General features: G+C 45.6%; 1 protein-coding gene across 2 annotated transcripts in view; it reads right to left on the bottom strand.

Moving 5' to 3' along the window:
* ZFHX3 (zinc finger homeobox 3) overlaps positions 1–19,730 on the bottom strand; it is a 381,379-nt gene that overhangs the window by 249,951 nt on the left and 111,698 nt on the right. For both annotated transcript variants that reach the window (XM_086945559.1, XM_086945558.1), the window contains exon 2: positions 5,850–8,638. In XM_086945559.1, the coding sequence (XP_086801685.1) occupies positions 5,850–8,592 (2,743 nt within the window). In that variant the 5' untranslated portion in view covers positions 8,593–8,638. The remainder of the gene's footprint in view (positions 1–5,849; positions 8,639–19,730) is intronic.

Genomic DNA, 19,730 nt, shown 5'->3' on the forward strand with positions numbered 1-19,730 from the left:
AGAAGTCAGTATGCTGTACAGAAGACACATTGATTGATAACAAACCCCAGCTGTTCCTACTATCTGCCTAGAAAATGATCAGCCAATGGCACTGTGGCACACTGCTTTCCCAAGCGTGAGAAATTGCCACTCAGTTCTCTGGTCACAAGCCCTACAGAATATATTGATCCCAAAAGAATGGAGAGTAAACCAGCAGATGTACATAGTGTTTCAGAACTCACCTTGGAACGCGCACCAATAAGTACATTGTCATGAGTTTAACTCTGAACTTTTGAAACCAAACAGTGTGCTTTTTCTTCAAGAAATTGTATATCTGTAATGTCTCCGTGTGCCTTGACTCTACGGTAAAATCCTCTTACAGAGGTTTGTAAAGGAGTATGTGAGACTTCTAATCGCCAATGTTTTTGTTTAATAGATTACAGTGGAAGGTGCTGCCTCACTGTTATGACTGTCTGTCTTATGGACATGAAATTAGACAGCCTGCAGATTTACTACTCTCAAATTCTGTTAACTATACCGAGGGTCAGTGGAATTGGGTAATTACACAAATGTATGGAGTTTTTGCATCTGCTATAAAAGCCACCATCTGCTGCATGATTAAAAGAATTCAGCAAAAAAATATTTCTAGCTTAAATGATCAAAAGATACAAAGGCATGTGATGTTCAAAACACCCCAGAGTAATTAAGTAAATCTACACAAGTTGTAAATTTCCTCAAGGAGTACTCCTCCTTTACACTTGTCAACTGTGTGTGAGGCAGATACCCTTAGTAAGTCATTTTATTACAAAGGCAATTGTCATACAATGTGACATAAAACACATTTTCTGTGATCATTTAACCAAATAAAGTTATACAATACTTATTCATTAGCAAAACATCTTCAGCAATAATCAATGCGTATTTAACACCCTACCTATCAACCCATCTAAAACTGTAGATGTTTATCGTGCCGCTCAGTTACCATCACCAGGCACTTTTAGAAGATAAGAAGGTGGGCATCTGTAGCCTTCTCAAAAACAAATTAATTCTATTTGTTGTACAAACACAACAGTAACAGGATGGAGCAAGATTTCCGGTACAGATGAGCCACATAAGCAGCATGTCCGTTTGCGTTTTATTTCATGACCTTTTCCACATACTGTGTTGTCCTTCCCATTAAAAAATGTGCGACGTTGTGATGGCATTTGCCATCTTCAAATAAATTGTTGAGATTGCATCATGACCAGTCATCACTGTGTGGCCCTTAAAATAGTTAAATGTTTTATTGCTAACAAGTTAATTCCTGGCATATTTTTAAGGCAATCATTTTCTTAACCACATTTTAGCATGATTGTGAAAGTATGAGTATGTGTCCTCATTATCCGTACGTCTTCTCTATGGTTATTATTATTTATTTCTCCTGCATCAACAGTTTTGTTGCCAAACGCCCCCTCAGGTTGGCACCTGATGAAGACCATTCTTCAAAGCAAACACAAGGAGATGAAGGACGGAGCGCGGAAACTTTTTAGACACTCACCCCCAGTCACAGATCTGGGTTGAATCCATCATCGTTCTTTAGCTCACTTCGCCACCTCAGTTCAGACCCAGCTATATGCAGATCAGTCTTGACCCTGTGCCTCATGCGAACAGTCCAGTCCGAACTGCCAACTGGAAACAAGCATCCTGGGACTGTTTTCTGGGTAACACCATTCATCAGCCAGGTTAGCTTGAATCCAGTGGCATAGTGAGCAAGGGACCCACGTCTGCGTATACCCTGCCAACTTAGGGTGAACAGATATGTGACTGGGTGTGAGTGTCTGAAGAGTTTCGGCGCTCTGTCCATCATCTCCTTGTGTTTGCTTTGTTCGCCCTAAGTTTGCACGGTTTGCCCAGACGTGGGTCCCTTGCTCACTTTACCACTGGATTCAAGCTAGCCTGGCTGATTCTATGAATCATGATCTGGGCACATGGCTTTGAATGTTCGTAAGGCAAACCTTGCTGTACAAAGGCATTAGTGAATTTGGCTCTTTGCTCTTGTTAAACATATCTGAATAATGCCTGCCTGTGGTGTTGACAGTGACACTACCATTAATGTATCACTGTACTCTGAGATTTTTCTTGGAACAGTTGAAGTTATGCAGGTGTTTTCTGCTGGGATGGCTACGTGTGTTTGTCAGAATAAGTGAAGCACCAAGTTTGATGTAAAAAAATTAAATTGGAAGGGCAGATTGCATGGTTGGCAAAGACCAACAGTTACACAAGGATAGTCTAAGGCCCATTGCTCCCCAGCAAGAATACACAGGCACATTTTCCAGGTGTCCCTGGAGTCTCAAGTGAGCACATGCTGTGTCCTTTTTTTCTAGCCTCACTGTAACTTTAAAATAGTTTGATATTAGTCCCCCTAATACTTCTTTACTATCAAAGCAAGTCAACTTCTTTACCAACACCAGCTAGAAAGAAGGGTGACAAGTGTCTGTAATCCTTGCTCGCCTTTGAGAGATGTCCTTGTTTGAATAGTCATATCTCTCTATGAGCTTTTGCTTAGCATGTCGGAGACTACATAAAAACATAATTCGGTGTTCTATTATATAAAGCTTTAGGCCTGGCCCACCAGTGCTTATTTTCTGTGGGTGGGGGGAGAATTCCTTCGATGGAGGCATAGAAGGTGTGAGAATATGTTGTAAGCAGTAGGTAAGAAGAGAAATACTTTCTGGAAAAATATTCTTGTGACTATTGATTCGCCATAATATTAATATTTTTTCGATATTGTCCAACCTCAAGCTTTAGCACTTTTAAAGCAGGTCAACTGACACTGGACGTCACGGCACAGACCTGTGATTGCCAGATTCATGAGTGTTTTTTCAGGCAGCCACTAGAAATTATTTGCTTCGAGACTAATTGCATTCAAGTATATGCTGTGTGGTTATACTGGAAATCTGGTAGGAGCTCGCGCTCCTCAACCAACATTAGCCACTCCCTGCTTGACAAGGATAGTAAGTAGAACTATGAAGCATGTTATTGGCAGTATGTACATGTGCATATTGGTCCCTGTTGACATTTGTGTACGTTTGTTGGTCTTTGTGATGCATAGTTATGTGTCTCGTGCGCCCCTGTATGTACACGTGTGTCTCTGTGCTCCTGGTGAGTGATTAAAGAGAAGAAGGGCTCGACAGCTCTCAGGAAGCTCCCGCGTGTCTCTCTCGCTTGCCCTGCTCTTCAATGTATCACTGACCCGACTAAACCAAAGGCCGACCTCCGTTCACTTACAGTGAATTAATAGAGGCAGCTCTTTCATTTATAGCATTAGAGGGATTTCAACGCGCGGACAGGCCGGACTTCTCCCCATTACCTGGGATTTCATGGCTACTAAGGCAGCGCCAAGGCCGCCTCGTTCATTGCCAGCCCACAGGAAGGCCTGCTCGCACTTTCTCTCTTGAGAGAAGGCTTCCCTTTCGCCCTCCCTCCTCATCTTAGCACACAGCATCCTTACTCGGCGGAAGCCTTTTGTTCCCCCCTCCTCTCTTGGTTTCATCTCTCGCCACTATACTCAGGGTAGCTGCCTCCCTCCATGTCAACCTGGACAAAATTCCAGGCCCCAGCTTTTAGCCAACAAATCAGTATTATACTATTAGGTAAATGGAAATAAACCAGGGCGGCAATACCCAGAATGCATTTGGCCATCACAGTTAGAGTCTACTTGCTTACTTAACCCCTTGGGCGGCAGCGATTCTGCGCCTGTGCGGCGTTTTTTGAAGTGGGCGGGTTTATTACGGCCCCCAGCCGTCATCAGCACACGCCCACCGTAGTGCATGACGGCTGGGGGCCGTCATCAGCATCGAAGGGATTAAAGAGGTGGGGATGACCCAAACCCTGTCCAAACAGCCACCATGCAACAGGCCTGTTTGTTGTGAAATCTGTGAAAAGCTTTTTCTCCTCCTCAGGCAAGCTGAGACCAGGGGTACTCTGAAGACGTGTGGGGTTGATTTTTTTTGCACTTTGGTTGTTGGACTACCACCCATCCTATAACTCTCCAGAAGCGTATTTCATTTCCTACTCAGTTTCCATGTTAGATTTGTTTCAGTTACCCCGCTCCCAACATTTATCAATAGCCTTGTCACACTGAGCAACAAAGCCTTCAACAACAATTGATTCCAGCACTTCAACCGGACGGAGTGTGACTCAAAGCTCTCATTTAAGAAGTCAGTGAAGCACACCAGTTCACGCTCCTTAGAACATTAAGGAATTTATGTCTCAAAGTCTAGATGGAATCTTCTAGCACAACACTACTAAGATGGTAAAGCCATTTCAGCGGTCTGTTGAGTTCCCTTGATTTGATAGACTTCATCCAAAACATGGAATCTGGGCCTGGCTTGGAGTAGCTAATTTGTTTGGAACTACAAAATATTCTGAGAAATAGAACCAGTTTGCTGTTCTTACGAACTTGACAACACTAAATTCCAATGTCGTATGGAGTTCATGAACCCGGCTAAAAGCATCAGCTGCATATGGTCACTGTGAGGTTTACGTGCGAGCGGTGGCACCTCCTTTACTTATGTGAGGCATCCACACTCTATGGACTGTTTGCCCAACCTAGTCTTGAGCTAAACTTTGGGATTCCCTACATCTTGTGTCTACCTGTCCTTACCCGTGGGATTGCTTGCATTTTACCTTGTTTTTCTACAGCAGTTTTTTTGTCCTACTAAGTTCTGTTTAGTGTCAGCCTTGAAGCCTGTCTTACCTGGCTATTTAGAGCTGTTTTTGTAGTTATGTTTCGACCAATCTTGGTGGTTATTTTCACTAGTTGCGCTGAGCTACATTTTGAATTTATGCAACACTTTCTGCCTTAGTGTTTGGCCGGAGCCTTTCTGTAGCTCCCTTGCAACAGCCCTGGTAATCCGGGTGAGCCGCAGCACTTTAACTTATTGTGACTTAATCCAGCGGTGCATCTAGCCACTTCGTGCCCCAGTTTTCCAGTTATATTCAACAAAATCGGATGAATTGGTGCTTTTCGATCTTTCTTAGGTTTTGTTTTCAAGTGATATACACAGTTTATCTTTGTTGTTCGTTGCACTGGTAATGGCTGGGCCTGTTCTGTTTCACAGTAAGTAGGTTTGTCTTTTTCATATTATTACCAAATGTCTGGTCCAGATGCCAACTAGCTTTACAGATGCCAGTGAGGTAAAAAAAAAACTACATATTTGAGAGACTTGTTCTCCTTGCCTATTAAAGCTGCACCAGTTCAACATATTGGCAGAAATCGTACTAAAGATCTTTACTTTTCCCATTGACTACAGAGCTTTCCAGCCATGTTTCTGCGTTTCTGTGAACACGGCTCCAAGTTTTCCATAATAATAATAATCATAATAATCACATTTGTAAAGCGCGAACCATCCCCTGTTAGGGTCTCTAGGCGCTGGGGGCCGTCAGGAAGATTAAGCAAGCTATTGCCCTGAGTCACATGGTGCTGGGCTAAACTGCCGCCGGCCCCGGGGATCGAACCGTTATCCCCAGATTCCGGAGTCAGTCACCCTGGCCACGGCACCACACCTCTCCCTTAGACATAAGAACTGTACCCTACTGATACACTGTCATGTTAGAAGTTGCAAACCAATCCCATGCGCCTACACACACTTCCCCAGTAACGCTAACCACCGCCCCAAGGATCTTCAGCAACGGCCCATGTTGGGATCTAGGCTCTACCGGCCAATTTCCAATTACACCCATGGTATATTTCGATCTGCCTACTACAAGTAGAACCCTTTTTGATAATGAAGAGGAAAAGAAAAGCGTTGGGATGTGCTGCCTTCATAGAACAACAAAAACACACAAAAATAAATTACAAGCCACAAAGCAAAGGAAGAGTGTCTTACCTAGAGTCGGAGTCATGGATGGCATGGTATTGTTGGCATCTAGCTGGTATCCGCCAATGATGTACTGGGAATCAGAGGAGGTGTTGTCCATTTTTAGGTTGGGCAGGCTCATATTTTGAGCCAGGTAGTACTGGTAAAGCTCAGCTTCAGCTGGTGAAGGTAGACTACTGAGGCCCATGTGTCGGTTGTGTTGTATTTGGGTCATGTTTTGCTGCAGCAGCATCATATTGTGCATGTGCTTCTCGCTGGTCATGTGGATGCGCAAGTTCCTTGCTACGTTGGTCTCATAGTCGCACACCTCACATCGCCACGTTGGTTTGGTTTTTGGTTTTGTAGGAGAGGGAGCCCCGCAGGTGTTGCCAATGTTTGCAGCTGCTGCTGCTGCTGCCGCCGCCGCTGCGGCGGCAGCAGCAGCAGCAGCTGCCACTGCAGCACCTGTGTTGTGGCTGAAGACTTGTTCGCCCCCTCCATTTTGCAGGTTCTGCATGTTGTTGAGATGCTTGTCAGACTGCATATGAATACTGAGGTTGCCTTTGGTAGTAGTGGAGTAATTACAGACCTCACATCGGAAAGGTTTGTAACCACACGTATAGCTTTCACCCCGTGCCAGGCGTGGGTGAGGCTGTCCAGACTTGCAGTAGACGCAAGAGCCGCCAGGCTCAGGGTGCTTCTCCTTCATGTGTGCCTCCAGTGTCTGCTGGTACTTGTAGTGCCAGTTACACTTGGGGCATTTTAGGGTTTTACATGAGTTACGAGAATGCATCATGGTCATGTGCCCACCCAGGGAGCGTGAGGAGCCCAGGACTGTGTCACATTTAGGGCACTCCACGCCACTCCCAGAGGGGCACTCTCCCACCCCCAGCTCGCAGGCTATGCCAGCGTGCTGGGGGTGGGAGAGGCAGCTCCCATCGTCGCCTTCTGCACTATCATTTGGTTCTGGAGTTGTGGCATTGTCTTTGTTGGCACTGTCATCAGCCAAGTTCAACCTGTGGCTGCCTTCTGCCAGGCCGGCGCCAAAGCCATCTGTGTTAAAGCTTGAAAGGTTTCTCCCGTTTGCGCCCTCATAGACAAAGGAAGAAGTAGAATTCGAACTGGGAGAAGCCGTGCCCTTCAACAAAGGCTGGGGCACATTAGGCATTAAAGAATAGTTAGAAATACTTTGGTTTGAGAGAGCCACATCCTTGTTGCCTAATGACAAGGCCCCAGACTCCTGCTGGAGCCTGACCTGCAGATCATCTTCCAATTCATTCGGAAATAGTTCTTTGCAAGACCCATCTTCTTCCTCCTCCTCCATCATCATGTCCTCTTCCTCCTCCATTTCTTCCTCCTCCTCTTCTTCTTCTTCATTTGGCCCTGACTTTCCCAAGAAGTTCCCTTGGTGGTCTACCTCCTGCTGCTTCCCCCCCTCTGCTGGCCCAGAGACCTTTCCTTCAAGGGTTTTGGTAGGACTAGAAACCAAAGGGCCCAAAGATACTGAGGTAACAGGAGTTTTCAGAGCTGAGCTTGTCAAGCCACCAAGGTTCAAAAGGGCACTGGGTGGTAAAACACCCGGCTGGGATGGATCCCCTCCACTGTGTGAGCCTTCTGAGTCTTTTAGAAGTGATAGACTAGCCTGCAGTGCTTCATCCCCTTCCATTCGAATGCCACTAAATTTCCCATAAAAACTGTGTCCTGGGCCAAGGAGGTTAGCCGTAGAAACTAAGGGATGCTGAAATGTTTTGTTTTTTGGTTCTAGAAAGCTTATGAGGGGTTCTTTGTCTTCACCTATGCCTTGGATGATAGCGGAGATGTTCTTATTGCTAAGAATTTTCCGCTCGTCCTCACTTAGTGTCATCCTGTGGTCATGCACGGCATGCGTCACAAATGACCGGACATATCCAAAGGAAAGCTTGCACAAAAAACACATCAAGATGGGCTTTTTCTTGCCATACAGGACAAAGCTGTCAAACTTGGACAGGTCCACATTGGTGGGAACATCTTTGGATACACAAGAGCTTTTGGCAGAACCATCGCTGTTCAGGTAATCCTTGTTGCTTTTATGCCGCACATCAAACACTCGGAAGCTATGCAAGACGGGGCTGATGCCAGGCAGGGCTGAGGTATTGGGGAATGACTGGTCTGAGCCTTCAAACCATTTCCCAAATGATGAGGCTATGTGAAAAGTGTTGATGATCTGTGGGTAGGCTGGAGCCGACGAAGAGTCCCCGGTTTTGCAACCTGCATTCACCAATGAGTTCATGTAGAGTGAAGGGAGGTCACCGCTAGTGCTGCCAGTGCCACCCTCGCCCTGCATCAACCGGGTGACATTGTCAACAATGTAGGCAGAACCATCAGGCTGGTAGACTATTTCTCCATCTAGGTTCTCCACATCACTCTCCTCTTCGCCATCGTCACTGGAATCACTTCCACTCTCCTCCCTTATCGAGAGAGTTGGGCGGACGCATGGACAGTGGTGCTCCATGTAATTTTGTAAACTGGCAAAACGGGCTGAACATTCATTGCAGCTGACCTCCTGGCTGGCAGGCTCGTGTTGAGTGCCGCCTTGGCTGCCACAGTCCGAGAGGTGCTCATTGAAGGACGTCCTTAGGCTCTCCATGGACCCCTGATTTTCAGCAATTGACTGCTCCATGCTGCTGCATTTGTCAGGGTGGCGAATGCTGCCAAGTTCGGTCCACTGTGGGTGCGGGGGGACGCTGCACCCATTGTCCTTGCCAGAGACGACACAGGAGTCACAGCCTTCCATGGTGCGGCCAGCCCGGAGTTTTCATTGCCCCCAGTAGGTCTTGTACCTGAAATGACAAAATCAAGAAGAGGAGGTGCATTAGAACAGGATTTCTTAGAGTGCACATTAATATTGTTACAACTGCCCCCCCCCCCCAAGGCAGAACACTTTTACTCAACACCTAGCTCAACATATGTACATATGCCTTGTGCAGCCTCCTTCCCATAGGTCACTCCTATGGACCTGGGGAAACAGCTGTTATACTTGACAAAGCACTGCTGACATATCGCTCCACCACCCAACCTGATACACTGATCTGCAAGTTATTTTGCTCAATACAAAAACAATTATTGGCAAAGCAAAGAGATTTTCGTTTAATGTTCTAAAGCAAGCAATGTAAGCACATTACAGAGACACAAAGGCTTACTGTATTGAAGGCTACCTGTTGTAAAGTAGTCCCTCATGCAGTTATGTGTAAGTACTGGAATAGAGGTTGAAGGATATACCCAAACTGCCAGCAGCACCAAGCAAGAGATGAATAATCCACTGGGCACAGTATAGACATATTTGACAAAGTTTTAAGCCTATGGCTGAAAGTAGATGGTAAAAGAAAGCCAATGGCTGAAAGGGGGCACACCCAAGTCAAACACTATATGCATACAGTAAGCATAAGTCTGCTTGACAGCTAAACTGTCTTAACCAAGACGTAATGAAAATGTAAATAATTATAAAGAGGGACAACAAAGGGACAGTGTGCCTGACAATAGCAAAAAGAGTTCTGCTATTTTAACCATAAAATGTAGAATCAGGTAAAAACATAAAGCCACCTTTATATCTCTTTAGTATAAGAAAGTTGAATATCTGCATTATTTGGCTCAGAAGTAGAGACAGCTCCAACGCGTAATGATGGCACATTGTGCAGAATATAGTTAAACTAAAACCCACCTCCTTCGACAATGCCTGCCCCAAGTGAACTACACTACGTGTTATGTTGCCGGACCACTCAACACTGTACCCCCAGTGAAATGAATAGCATCCCTTAGAAGTTGAGCTAAGTAAATGATCACGTTGACACTATGTAACCCATACTTGAAACGGTGCTATTCAACCCTTAATGCATCTCCCCATCACATCCCTCTACACTATGTATAACACTCAAGCGCGTCTATGAGTTAAATTCTTAGATTGAGCGGTTCTGGTAACACTATAAACCAGATTATATGTTTATAATATTTGATAGCATTCATCTTAATGGTTGAACCTCGTGATTCTCAAGCACTAAGTAATCTCTGTAACTTCAGTGTTATCAATCACTTGGAACTACAGGCCGTAGTTGAAAGGGAAATATACAAGTGCAGGTACTCACTATCCCAGAGTACCTGTTTGCCTTTGGGAAGTGCCTGTACCATCCTACTAAAAGTATTGCTTTGGGAAGTGCCTGTACCATCCTACTAAAAGTATTTGGCTTCTGCTGGGCAGTGCAGGTGCGTTCCCTCTAAAATTAAGGAAGAGAAGGTACTGAGAAGCTGACACTCTAGGCCCATTTAAAACACGGACTACAGCATGAAGCGCCTCATTCCAATTCCCACTCCACTGATAAAATAGAACCCAACAGTGTTTGCCCCTGGGTCTGAGATATAGCGCCTTTAATGGGTAAATCACAACTTGCACTGAGGCCTGGATTGTTATATAGGCTATTTCTTCCGGGTCCTCCTTAGAGAAAACAGAGCATGCGAAACAGTGCAGAGGAGTACAGTGCGCAAAGATGGTCGCAAAAATTGTTGCACATGGTATTCCCCAATACACAGGAACAAACTCTAATCTGGCACACGTACCGCCCCGATACCGTGTGGTAATGGTGGAAGAGATCTTTTTGTAGCTCGATATTTGAAAAGCGATAAAGTAACCAACCCATTAAATCAGAGAGATATGCTATTTTGATCCAAACCGTGATGGGAAACCATGTCCACAAAACACGACTGGAAAAGACGGCCGGCCCGAGGTGGGCAGGGCTTAAGGGTTAACAGCCGCATGGTAAAATCAATGCCATGTATGCATGGCAAGTTCCAGGAACGGAAAGGCTGCGATGGATAAAGGAGCGAACGGCGTTAAGCCTGCACTGGGGACTTGTTTATTGACGAGAAAGTCGTCCCCCCTCCTCGGGGCAAGCCCGACCAGAGAACCGGGAAACACTTATCAATTAATTGGCAGCCTGCCCCTGCCTGCATCTGAAGTAACCCTTCAGGAACCACGTGGGCGAGGCACTAGCTCTCGGCACCGAGGCGCCCTCTGCAGGTGAATTTAGCGCTGCGCATTTCCGCCACAGTCTCTCAGAGGGGCGTACCCTGGGCACGCGGTCTACGATTCCAGGAAGCGCCCAATAAGGAGCCCCGTGTCCGGGGTTTAGTCTTCTGCCAGCCGTGCTGTCACGAGGGCCCTGATGTTCGGAGAGTTCCACTGCCCCGTGAACACTGGTGTCCAGTGGAACCAGTGTTGCCACAGCCCCTGTGCCCCGAAGCCTTCTTCCTGTACCACTCCCCTACAATCGTCACTGTAGTTAAAGCTTATTGAAAGGAGCAGTTCCCCTTCTCGCATCTGTACATTTGAGAGCATTAGTTTCCGTCGAAAAGAGGAAATTAGCTGTTGGTAAAGATTTGTTTTACCCATTTGCAGGGTAAACGGAGACCAGATCAATAGCAGACATCAGATGTGTGGGGGAGGGAGGAGGGGTTGTGTTAAACTATGGGGTGCATGGACGGGCAAGGTTTAGTTGCAGGGTGGCACATATGCGGTGGTAAGGGGGTCCTACACATATTCATCCCAGGCCCACTGACTTGGTCTTTCCCCCCCATCCTCCCAGACAAGCCCTCCCCTGACATTACCCCACCCCCCTGTGCTCACAAGCGAGTCAATAAGGGGAAGGTAGTTCTTACTTAAGAAAGCAGAAGTCAAACTCGTCAGGTCGATCAGGACTCTGTCTGTAAACATGGTTTCCCGTAAAATCAATGATTTTCAGTTATAGAGAGCAGGCTAAGAAGTCTGCCGGGCCCCGGGTTTCCGTCAGTCAGCGGGTCCCAGGGCTTCTGTCCGCTGCAGTCAGCAGCCGCCAGCAGCCATTTACAGTCTATCACCTGCCACGGCAGCGCCTGTGCCCAGGCCATGAAGACTTAGTGAGCATGCTCAACACTGGGGCCCGCTGCCGCTTCTCCCCGCTCTACTGGACTCTCACCCGCTTTCATTGTACTCTCAACCAGCCACACACTCAACGTCAGGCCCACTGCCGGTGTCTCAACTCCAGCCTATTCTCAAAGGTCACATGCTCAATATGGGCCTGTTGCCATTACTCTCATTTCTGATGAATCTTCGCAGGCACAACAATGGGCTTGCTGCCATTGCTTTCACCTCCATTGTACTCTCAACCAGCCACACGCTCAACATTGGGCTGCCAGTGTCTCAACTCCAGCCTACTCTCAAAAGTCACATGCTTATGGACCTGTTGCCACTACTCTCATTTCTGCTGAATCATGGGCTTGCTGCCATTGCTTTCACCTCTATTGTACTCTCAAGCAGCCACACACTCTCGACATTTGGTTGTTTGCCACTGTTCTTACCTGCACTACACTTTCAATTAGTCACACGCTCAATGGGACCACTGCCATTGCTCTTGCCTTCGCATGCTGCAGGTTCAATACCAGGTTCTCTACTATAGCTCTAACCTACTCTTCTACACTCAAGTAGCCACACCGTCAACACTGGGGCTGCTGGCATAATTCGAGCCTCCTCCTGTATGCTCAACTAGCCACGCTGTCCACACTGGTACTGTGCCCATTGCTCTGTTCTTCACTCTACTCTCATAACCAGCCACAAGCTCACCATCTGTCCCTTTGCCATAGCGACCACCTCCTCTGTACTCTCAGCCAGCCATGCGCTTATTGGCCCCTCTACCGTTGCTCAACATGTGATTGTCCTCTGTTGCTCTCACATCCTATTTCATCTCTCAATCGGTCACCTATAGGCCATCACCTGCGACTTTAGCAACTTAAGCAAGATCGCTGCTACTTCACCAAATCTGCCAAGCATTGGACTACATTTCCTCTCAGCTTTTCACTACTGTTCTTAACCTAGGGGAAAGGAGTTGGCCTAACAGCAAGAGCGGTTGACCTCGAAGCGGGGGAACTGGGTTTGAGTCTCGACAACGACTCTGAACATCCTGTGATTCTGGGAAAATCACGTAATCTCCCCGTGCCTAAACAAAAAAAACAACAAAAAATGAATGTGCCCTCATGTAACGCAACTGGTGCTATGTAAAGCACTGTGATAACTGGTACCTTCGGGTCACATTCGCGCTATATAATACTCTGTAAAATAAAAAAGAAACCTGTAGTGATTTGCAGCCAAAGGCTGAATGGATGGAAACCAGTGTGAGGCTGTTCCTCCATTTTGTCTTTTTTTGTTTTTAAAGAACCATTACATTTCCTTTTATTTTAGAACCTGGCCCGGATTTTGCCTGTTTATGCAGGCCCACAGGTTGAAACAGATGGAGGCTGTGGCCTATCAGTTTATTTTTATTGTCATCACAGCAAATTCCCTATTCCGTATCCCTTGCAGGGCAATGTCTTTTATTCCAGGTGGAGAAGGTAGCTGGCTTTTATCACACCCCCTTGCACTAAGATACAGTCTTCAAGCTCTCACTGCGAGGTAATTAAGAGACAGAACCGTTATCAATATCTTAATATTATTATAAATAATATGTATATTACTAGAGGTTTGTCATCATAGCAGTCAGAAGCCACTGAAGGCATGTGTTGCAATATAAAAATAAGCACTGGCAAAGCCAAAAAGTACGGCATTGAGCACCAGCCTTTTGTCGATGTTTGTTTTGTTGTGGTTTTTGTACAACTGTGTTTTGAGGAGCTGCCAGACCCTCACCCCCGAAAACAAACACTGGCTAAAAGCAAAGCATTTTCTGGGTCTCAATAAACACACATTGCTTTAGTAATTCCTGGCACTTAAGTAAACTATTTTATGTGCAGGTGTGCCTCTTGTGAAATATGGAAAAGCCGTCATTCACAGTGAATGTATCAAATGGCTGAAGTGATCTGCTTCACTGCTGCATGCCGTGGTGGGTGGAAGAAAGAGTGAATTACCCAACAGCGGTTCAAAAGATGAAGAGGGTTGACTGAAAGCTCCAATAAGTATTTTGTATATTTTACAAAAATCTAAAGGTCTTGGCTAACACTAAAACTATCAACCAATGGCAATCCAATAGAACTGGCTTAATTTTCCAATTAGTGGACATTCAGGCATTCACAAATGCTATGTATTACATTGCAGCCTATGCCACCAACATTGCTGATGCTGGGGAAAAGTAGCAAACAAAGGATTATGTCCAAAATAGGTTGAGTCTATTTTTCGCATAGAAAATAGGATATAGTGGATTGACTTCTCCCTTTCCATACACCACCTACAAGACCTTCACCCCCCCCCCCCCTCTACACATCAGCTAGCTTGGGCATCAAGGATATCTAAAAACGCCAGAATTCCCATTAAAGAATTCTTAGATACATGCCTTTACTCACTGGTTAAGTTTCTCTACTGAAGTTCTTAACTCTGTCTTGCCTCCTGGTTCCCTCAACAAGCAGCTGGGTTGGTTTCTGGCATTCAACCAAACATACTCCACCTCAAATAACCATCCTCCAGCCTGTGAATGCTACCTCCTCATATGTATGTTGGCATCAACTGGCTTTGTGACTTGGTGACCTTCAGATAGTTCTCTTTTCACCCAATATCACTAGGTATGCTACGATTTGTGGTTTAGCTTTCTCACTCCAACTATGGGCCTACAAGTCCCAGCATCTTTTGTGCTGAAGCTCAGGAAATGTTGTCACCTTCATTATATAGAACAGTGTACTGATGTGCTTACCTTCTGACCACTCTTCTAACGCCCTCAGTATTTTGAGCCAGAGCTGGCGGGTTTTGCAATGGTCAGCTACCAAATCACTTGGGGAGTGACCTTACTGTGATCTTACGCTTCATAACACAGGGCAGCACAATTTGATATACTTGGCTAAAGCGGCTTCCTAATAGCCAGACCGAAAATTCACTGTACCTATAGCCAACTCTCACCATCTGTTGTGGTCACCAGAATGTGCATTGGTTCGCTCTGTACCTCGAGCTGGTACTTCCCCTTCCAACGTCTTGCATCATCCAGCTACCAAGATCCTTTCACCCCCTTCCACCAAAACCAAGGACTCTCACAGATTTGTCGAATACATTTCTGTAAAAATGTAGCTTAATTCAGCAGAACGCTGACATTCAGTTACTTTTATGTGGAAACAGTGTCGTCCCCGATAGCATATATGACATTGACTCTCGTATTTCTTCAAGGAAACCATTACATTCTGCATTTCCGTGGAGAAAACAATATTTAAAAAGTGTGAAGTAGCGCCAAATGCGAGCAGTATCTTCCCCTACTACCTCAGGTTAAAATGGCTTTATGTAGCCATGCCCCCGCTCTGAACTTTAGAGGACCCTTCATGGACGACAGCCATTACAAAGAGTGCGTGGTCCTGGTGGTCTGGTTTGGCATATAGACCTCTACCAGAAGTACAATCTTTCTAACACGTCCAGTGCAGAATGGGTGCTTGGATAGTCAAAATGCTGATGCCTCTAAAGCTGGTAGGGCTGGAGATGAATAAGTCACTTGAGGTGCAGGCCCCATATGCAGCACTTCAGAGCATTCATTGAGCCTTTAATTCTCTTAAGAAAGGTACACTTAAACAACCCCCCCCAAGAGCAAAGGATCATGGGGAAAAGAGAGCTCTGAAGTTTCTAAGGGTCATGCATGAATAGCACACTCTGCCCATGTCTCAAACAGACCAGGTTTGTGGGACTTGTAGTTTTGACTGTATAACGGGATTAAAAGGACCACGAACCCCAAAATGCAAATAAAAAAACTGGAAGAATTACTTACTCATTCAACTGGGGAACTCAGAGCTCTGCGGAAAGGATGGACAAGGTGAGTAATGAAGAGTGGCGATTAAGGAAACAAAGACCTTCCGACAGAGTCCCACTCAGTGGCGTCCCTAGACTATCTGTCAGCAACTGGCACTATAGGTGAACCATGCAATTTTGCTCACAATCTTTTTTTTAAATTATTTCCTCACATTTGGCGCCCTGCTAAATTTGGCACACTTGTCAATCATCCAGTTCCAATATATGAATGGGACGAGGGTCCTCTGATCTCACTATGACAGAAGTCAGCGGGCAAGTGTAAGCAGGCCTTCCGACTCCTGCTGCTGAATCACTCCTTTCAGGAGGACATCATGCTTTTAATCTTGGACTACAATGTAGCAAATCCGTGCATTTTAGGAGTTGTGGATTAGGTTTCCGCCACTGAACCAACTATACTACTGAATTTGTAAAAGGAAAGCCAGGACTGGATAAGTGGTGTCCAAAGACATCTGGTAACTATTTCTGACCCACTCTGGCTAAAGAATGTGTTGCGGGGAAGATAGGAGGAGGGCCACCGTTAGCGCCATGTAGTCAGGACACCACTTTTAGAATCCTGGAGTTTTCTCTTACAAATCATTGCTATCAGGTCGTTCATTTCTACTGATTCAATGACACCAAATCAAGACATCTCCCAGAACACATCAGGTTATCAAATGAAAGAACAACAAACATTGGTGCCTTGACATCATGCAGAGAGATGTCCAGACTTGGTGAGGGTGAGGAAACACAGGAGTTCTTGCGGGATTTCACCAGATCAAAAGGGAGTGGATGGGTATGGCAACATGGGCCTTCTGAGGGCATCTCACCGGGGCAGGAGGGAGTAAAGGGTGATGGAGCAGACTGTATGCTAGATTCTCACAGGGACAGGAGGAAGTGCAGGGTGTGAGAACACAGGACTTCTGCCAGAATCTGACCAGGGCGAAGTACGAAGGCCCCAGTCTCTGGGACAGACTTCCACTGGAACAGAGTGCAGCTGAGGAGTGAGAGGAAGACACCACTTGGGCAGGAGAGAGGGGTGCAGTATGTCTAATAGACCTCTACCAGGGCAAGAGTCCATTCAACAAGCAGGTGGTGCTTGCGATGAAATGGAGGGGGCTGGCAGAGAAATTAGCATAAGGGGGAGGCAGGGCATGGAGCCTGCTGCTGCCATGGATGTTTGGAAATTAAATCTGAACAGCCGTACTGTGTCATTTGAAAATTGTTAATTAGCAGAGGGTTAATTAGGCAGGCTTTGTCACAAGAAGCTTCTTGGCAGAGGACCAAAGCTGAAGCAGGCACTGAAAGAATGCAGGGGTAGGGGGCATCCCGCCGGGGAGGGTGGCGGACACGTGGGACGAGTCCATGAATGAAGTCTGTGTCTGTCAATCGTGGGACAAGTCAATGAATGGGGCTGGTGGTTCTCGTTTGCGTATGAAGCTAAAACTCATACAGGGTGGGGGAGCATAGGGAAGCTGAGAAAGATCAACCAGGCCTGTTCCTCTAAAAGACCCCCCTTCCACGCTCCATGTAAGATTTGCAATGCCCTGTGGGAGATTACTCAATTTTCAAAAAGTCTAGGGTCAATGGAAGTCCAATAGGTCTGAGACGGATTCAGTCACAAATCTAGCTCTGCCTGGAAACAATAGTAGAGATTCACCTCTGAGAAACCCAAGGCTGGACGGAAGAAGAAAATTGTAGGGGTTAAGAGCTGGATTAAAATTAAACTAGCCAAATAGGTGGCACATACCATCACATACAACTATTCCCACGTAGAAAGAGATACAAGCACACACCCCTCCAACCAAACATACAGGCCCGTCTGTAATTCGCTCTGGACAGTTTTTATGCAATGATACCACAGTACACACGCTATATAACGTAACTGTATAGAACATGCTATATATAGGTGTGTTTGCACTTCATGTGTGGCAAAACACCTCAGCAGCAGGGGCATAGCACAAGCACCTATGGCACAGCCCCCCCACGTGTTTTTTTAGGGGCGTCCTTTCCGCCCCAAGGTCAGCAAATATTTGTGAGGCTCAGGGGGCCCTCTTCCCATTCTGCAAGGAGGCCTCATCACTTCACGTTATCCCACTGCTCAGGAGCAGGCAGATCTTGTATCCTTGTTCACTTCAATAGACGTCAATTAGATGTAGTCACTTTCCCCTTTATAACCCTGGCCCGACCTTGCTACCCCTAATCCCTAAGAAAGGGATCTAAAACAGGCCAATCTTGTGATGCCACTGGCTGCCAATTGGTGTGTGATATAGCTTTTGCAACCTTTGTCATTTTGGTGAATTGACGTTACTGTGCACTATACACAGTTATCAACAGTAAAGCTGGTGCAGTGGCGCCAGAGCCCATAGAATATGAATCCACTGCATGCCAGTCACGAGTGTCTTTTACTACCCAACAGGGGGCAGCAAAGGCCATATTAGTTGCTTGCGTTAGGCACCACGACTCCCTTGGTATAACACACACAACCTTATAGAATCACATCACCTCATTTGCAGGCCAAGTGGATGTTCAGAAGGCCAGGAAAATAGACTTCCACATGGAAGCAGATAAGCATGTGCCAGGAAAAAATTATCCTCTGTCCAAAACACAGGCCAAGTAATACCAAAATAAGTAACACGTTAGCAAAATACTGGGCCTTGCTGTTTAAAATGGCAGGAAAATGGTGTGCATTGTGGCAATTTCGATTTTACTGTCCTCTCGGCAGTCTGGCCATTGATTATGTCATTACTGAGAAACAACAACATTTGATCAAGGCATTCACGTGCAGACCGCGAAGCCACCTCTCTGACCACATCCATGGTAGACTGTGCGTACAGAGAAAAGAGTTAGACCACTTGCCCATTAAATCATCGACACCAGCTGTCCATTCTCCCAGGCACAAATGGACCCCAAACAGCAGAGCCTTTGCAAGGAGACAGAGAGCCCAACAGACATATCTCCTCAAGAATTACTGCCCAGCCATAGAATCATCAATCAAGCTGTTAAAGGAATAACAGACATGTTAAAAACATCACACAAATCACTGGCTGATGCGAAGATGTGCAAACAGCATTGAAGAAGCAACCGCTAAAGTATCTGATATGACCAAAGTGCAAAGTTCTACATTGCAGTTTTTGGGGTCGTTCAAACAAAAATTAGGACAGCCCTTGGAAACAAAGCTGTAGGTGAGAAACGAGTTATAGAACACATGATGAGATTTAAAAGGCCTCTCTGCATTTGTACTTTACTAGCTACTAAAAGTGGCAATACCGTGCTCCGGGAATTCTTAGACTCCAATAAAAAAAATAGTATAGGTAAAGCCAATAGGTCTGGATTTTAATGTGCCAAAGCATGTAAACAAAGGTATTCACAAATGCTGTTTACAGGTGATGCATGCCCAAATGCTATTTATCACAATAAAGCATGTTCTATTGGCTTTGCCAATGCTGGCAGGAAAGTAACAAACAAGGATTGTTTTCTGTACAGAATGCCTACAAGAGATACACATGCAATGTGACGTTTGAATGGACTTTGCAGATGTAAAATCGTCCTTTTTGCAGTCCGAAGGAAACACTTTCTGGAAAATGTAAAGCAACATCAAACAGTCACTAGGTAGTGCGTAATACTCCAGTGGGCGCAGCAAATGTGTGCACTATGTGTGTTTTAAACAACTGGTAACAATACATCTTGCTGACCATTGAGTTATGAAGTCAGACCTAACAAGCATTGGCAAAGGCAGCAGGTCTTGAGTTAATGTTTAAAAAATGCAAACAGCATTTGTGCACACAAGTGTTGGCGTTTAAAAGGCAATGTTTGCTTATCAGTGTATATGGAGTACTCTATAGGCAAAAAAAGGAGTCATGACTAAAATATTAAAGCCAGTCTCGCTCACCGTCCTCCCCTTTTATGACAATAGCCACTGTAATTTATCTACAAAACCCAAAGTGATTATGGCCAAGAGTGCAGCTGTCTCGAAGACCTATTGTATCCAATTCGTTAAAATGTAAACAAAATTAGTTTTGACCCGTCCCAGAGGATTATTTCTCTCTTACCTTATGGTATTGTCTGTTTGGTGTACCATTATACCTCCTATGCAGTGCATACATTGCAATGCAAGAGGAACTATCATACATATCAAGCATTCATTTAATCATGCCACATTAATTTAT

The sequence above is a fragment of the Lissotriton vulgaris genome, chromosome 12 (genome assembly GCF_964263255.1).
Source record: "Lissotriton vulgaris chromosome 12, aLisVul1.2, whole genome shotgun sequence".
Lineage (NCBI taxonomy): Eukaryota > Metazoa > Chordata > Amphibia > Caudata > Salamandridae > Lissotriton > Lissotriton vulgaris.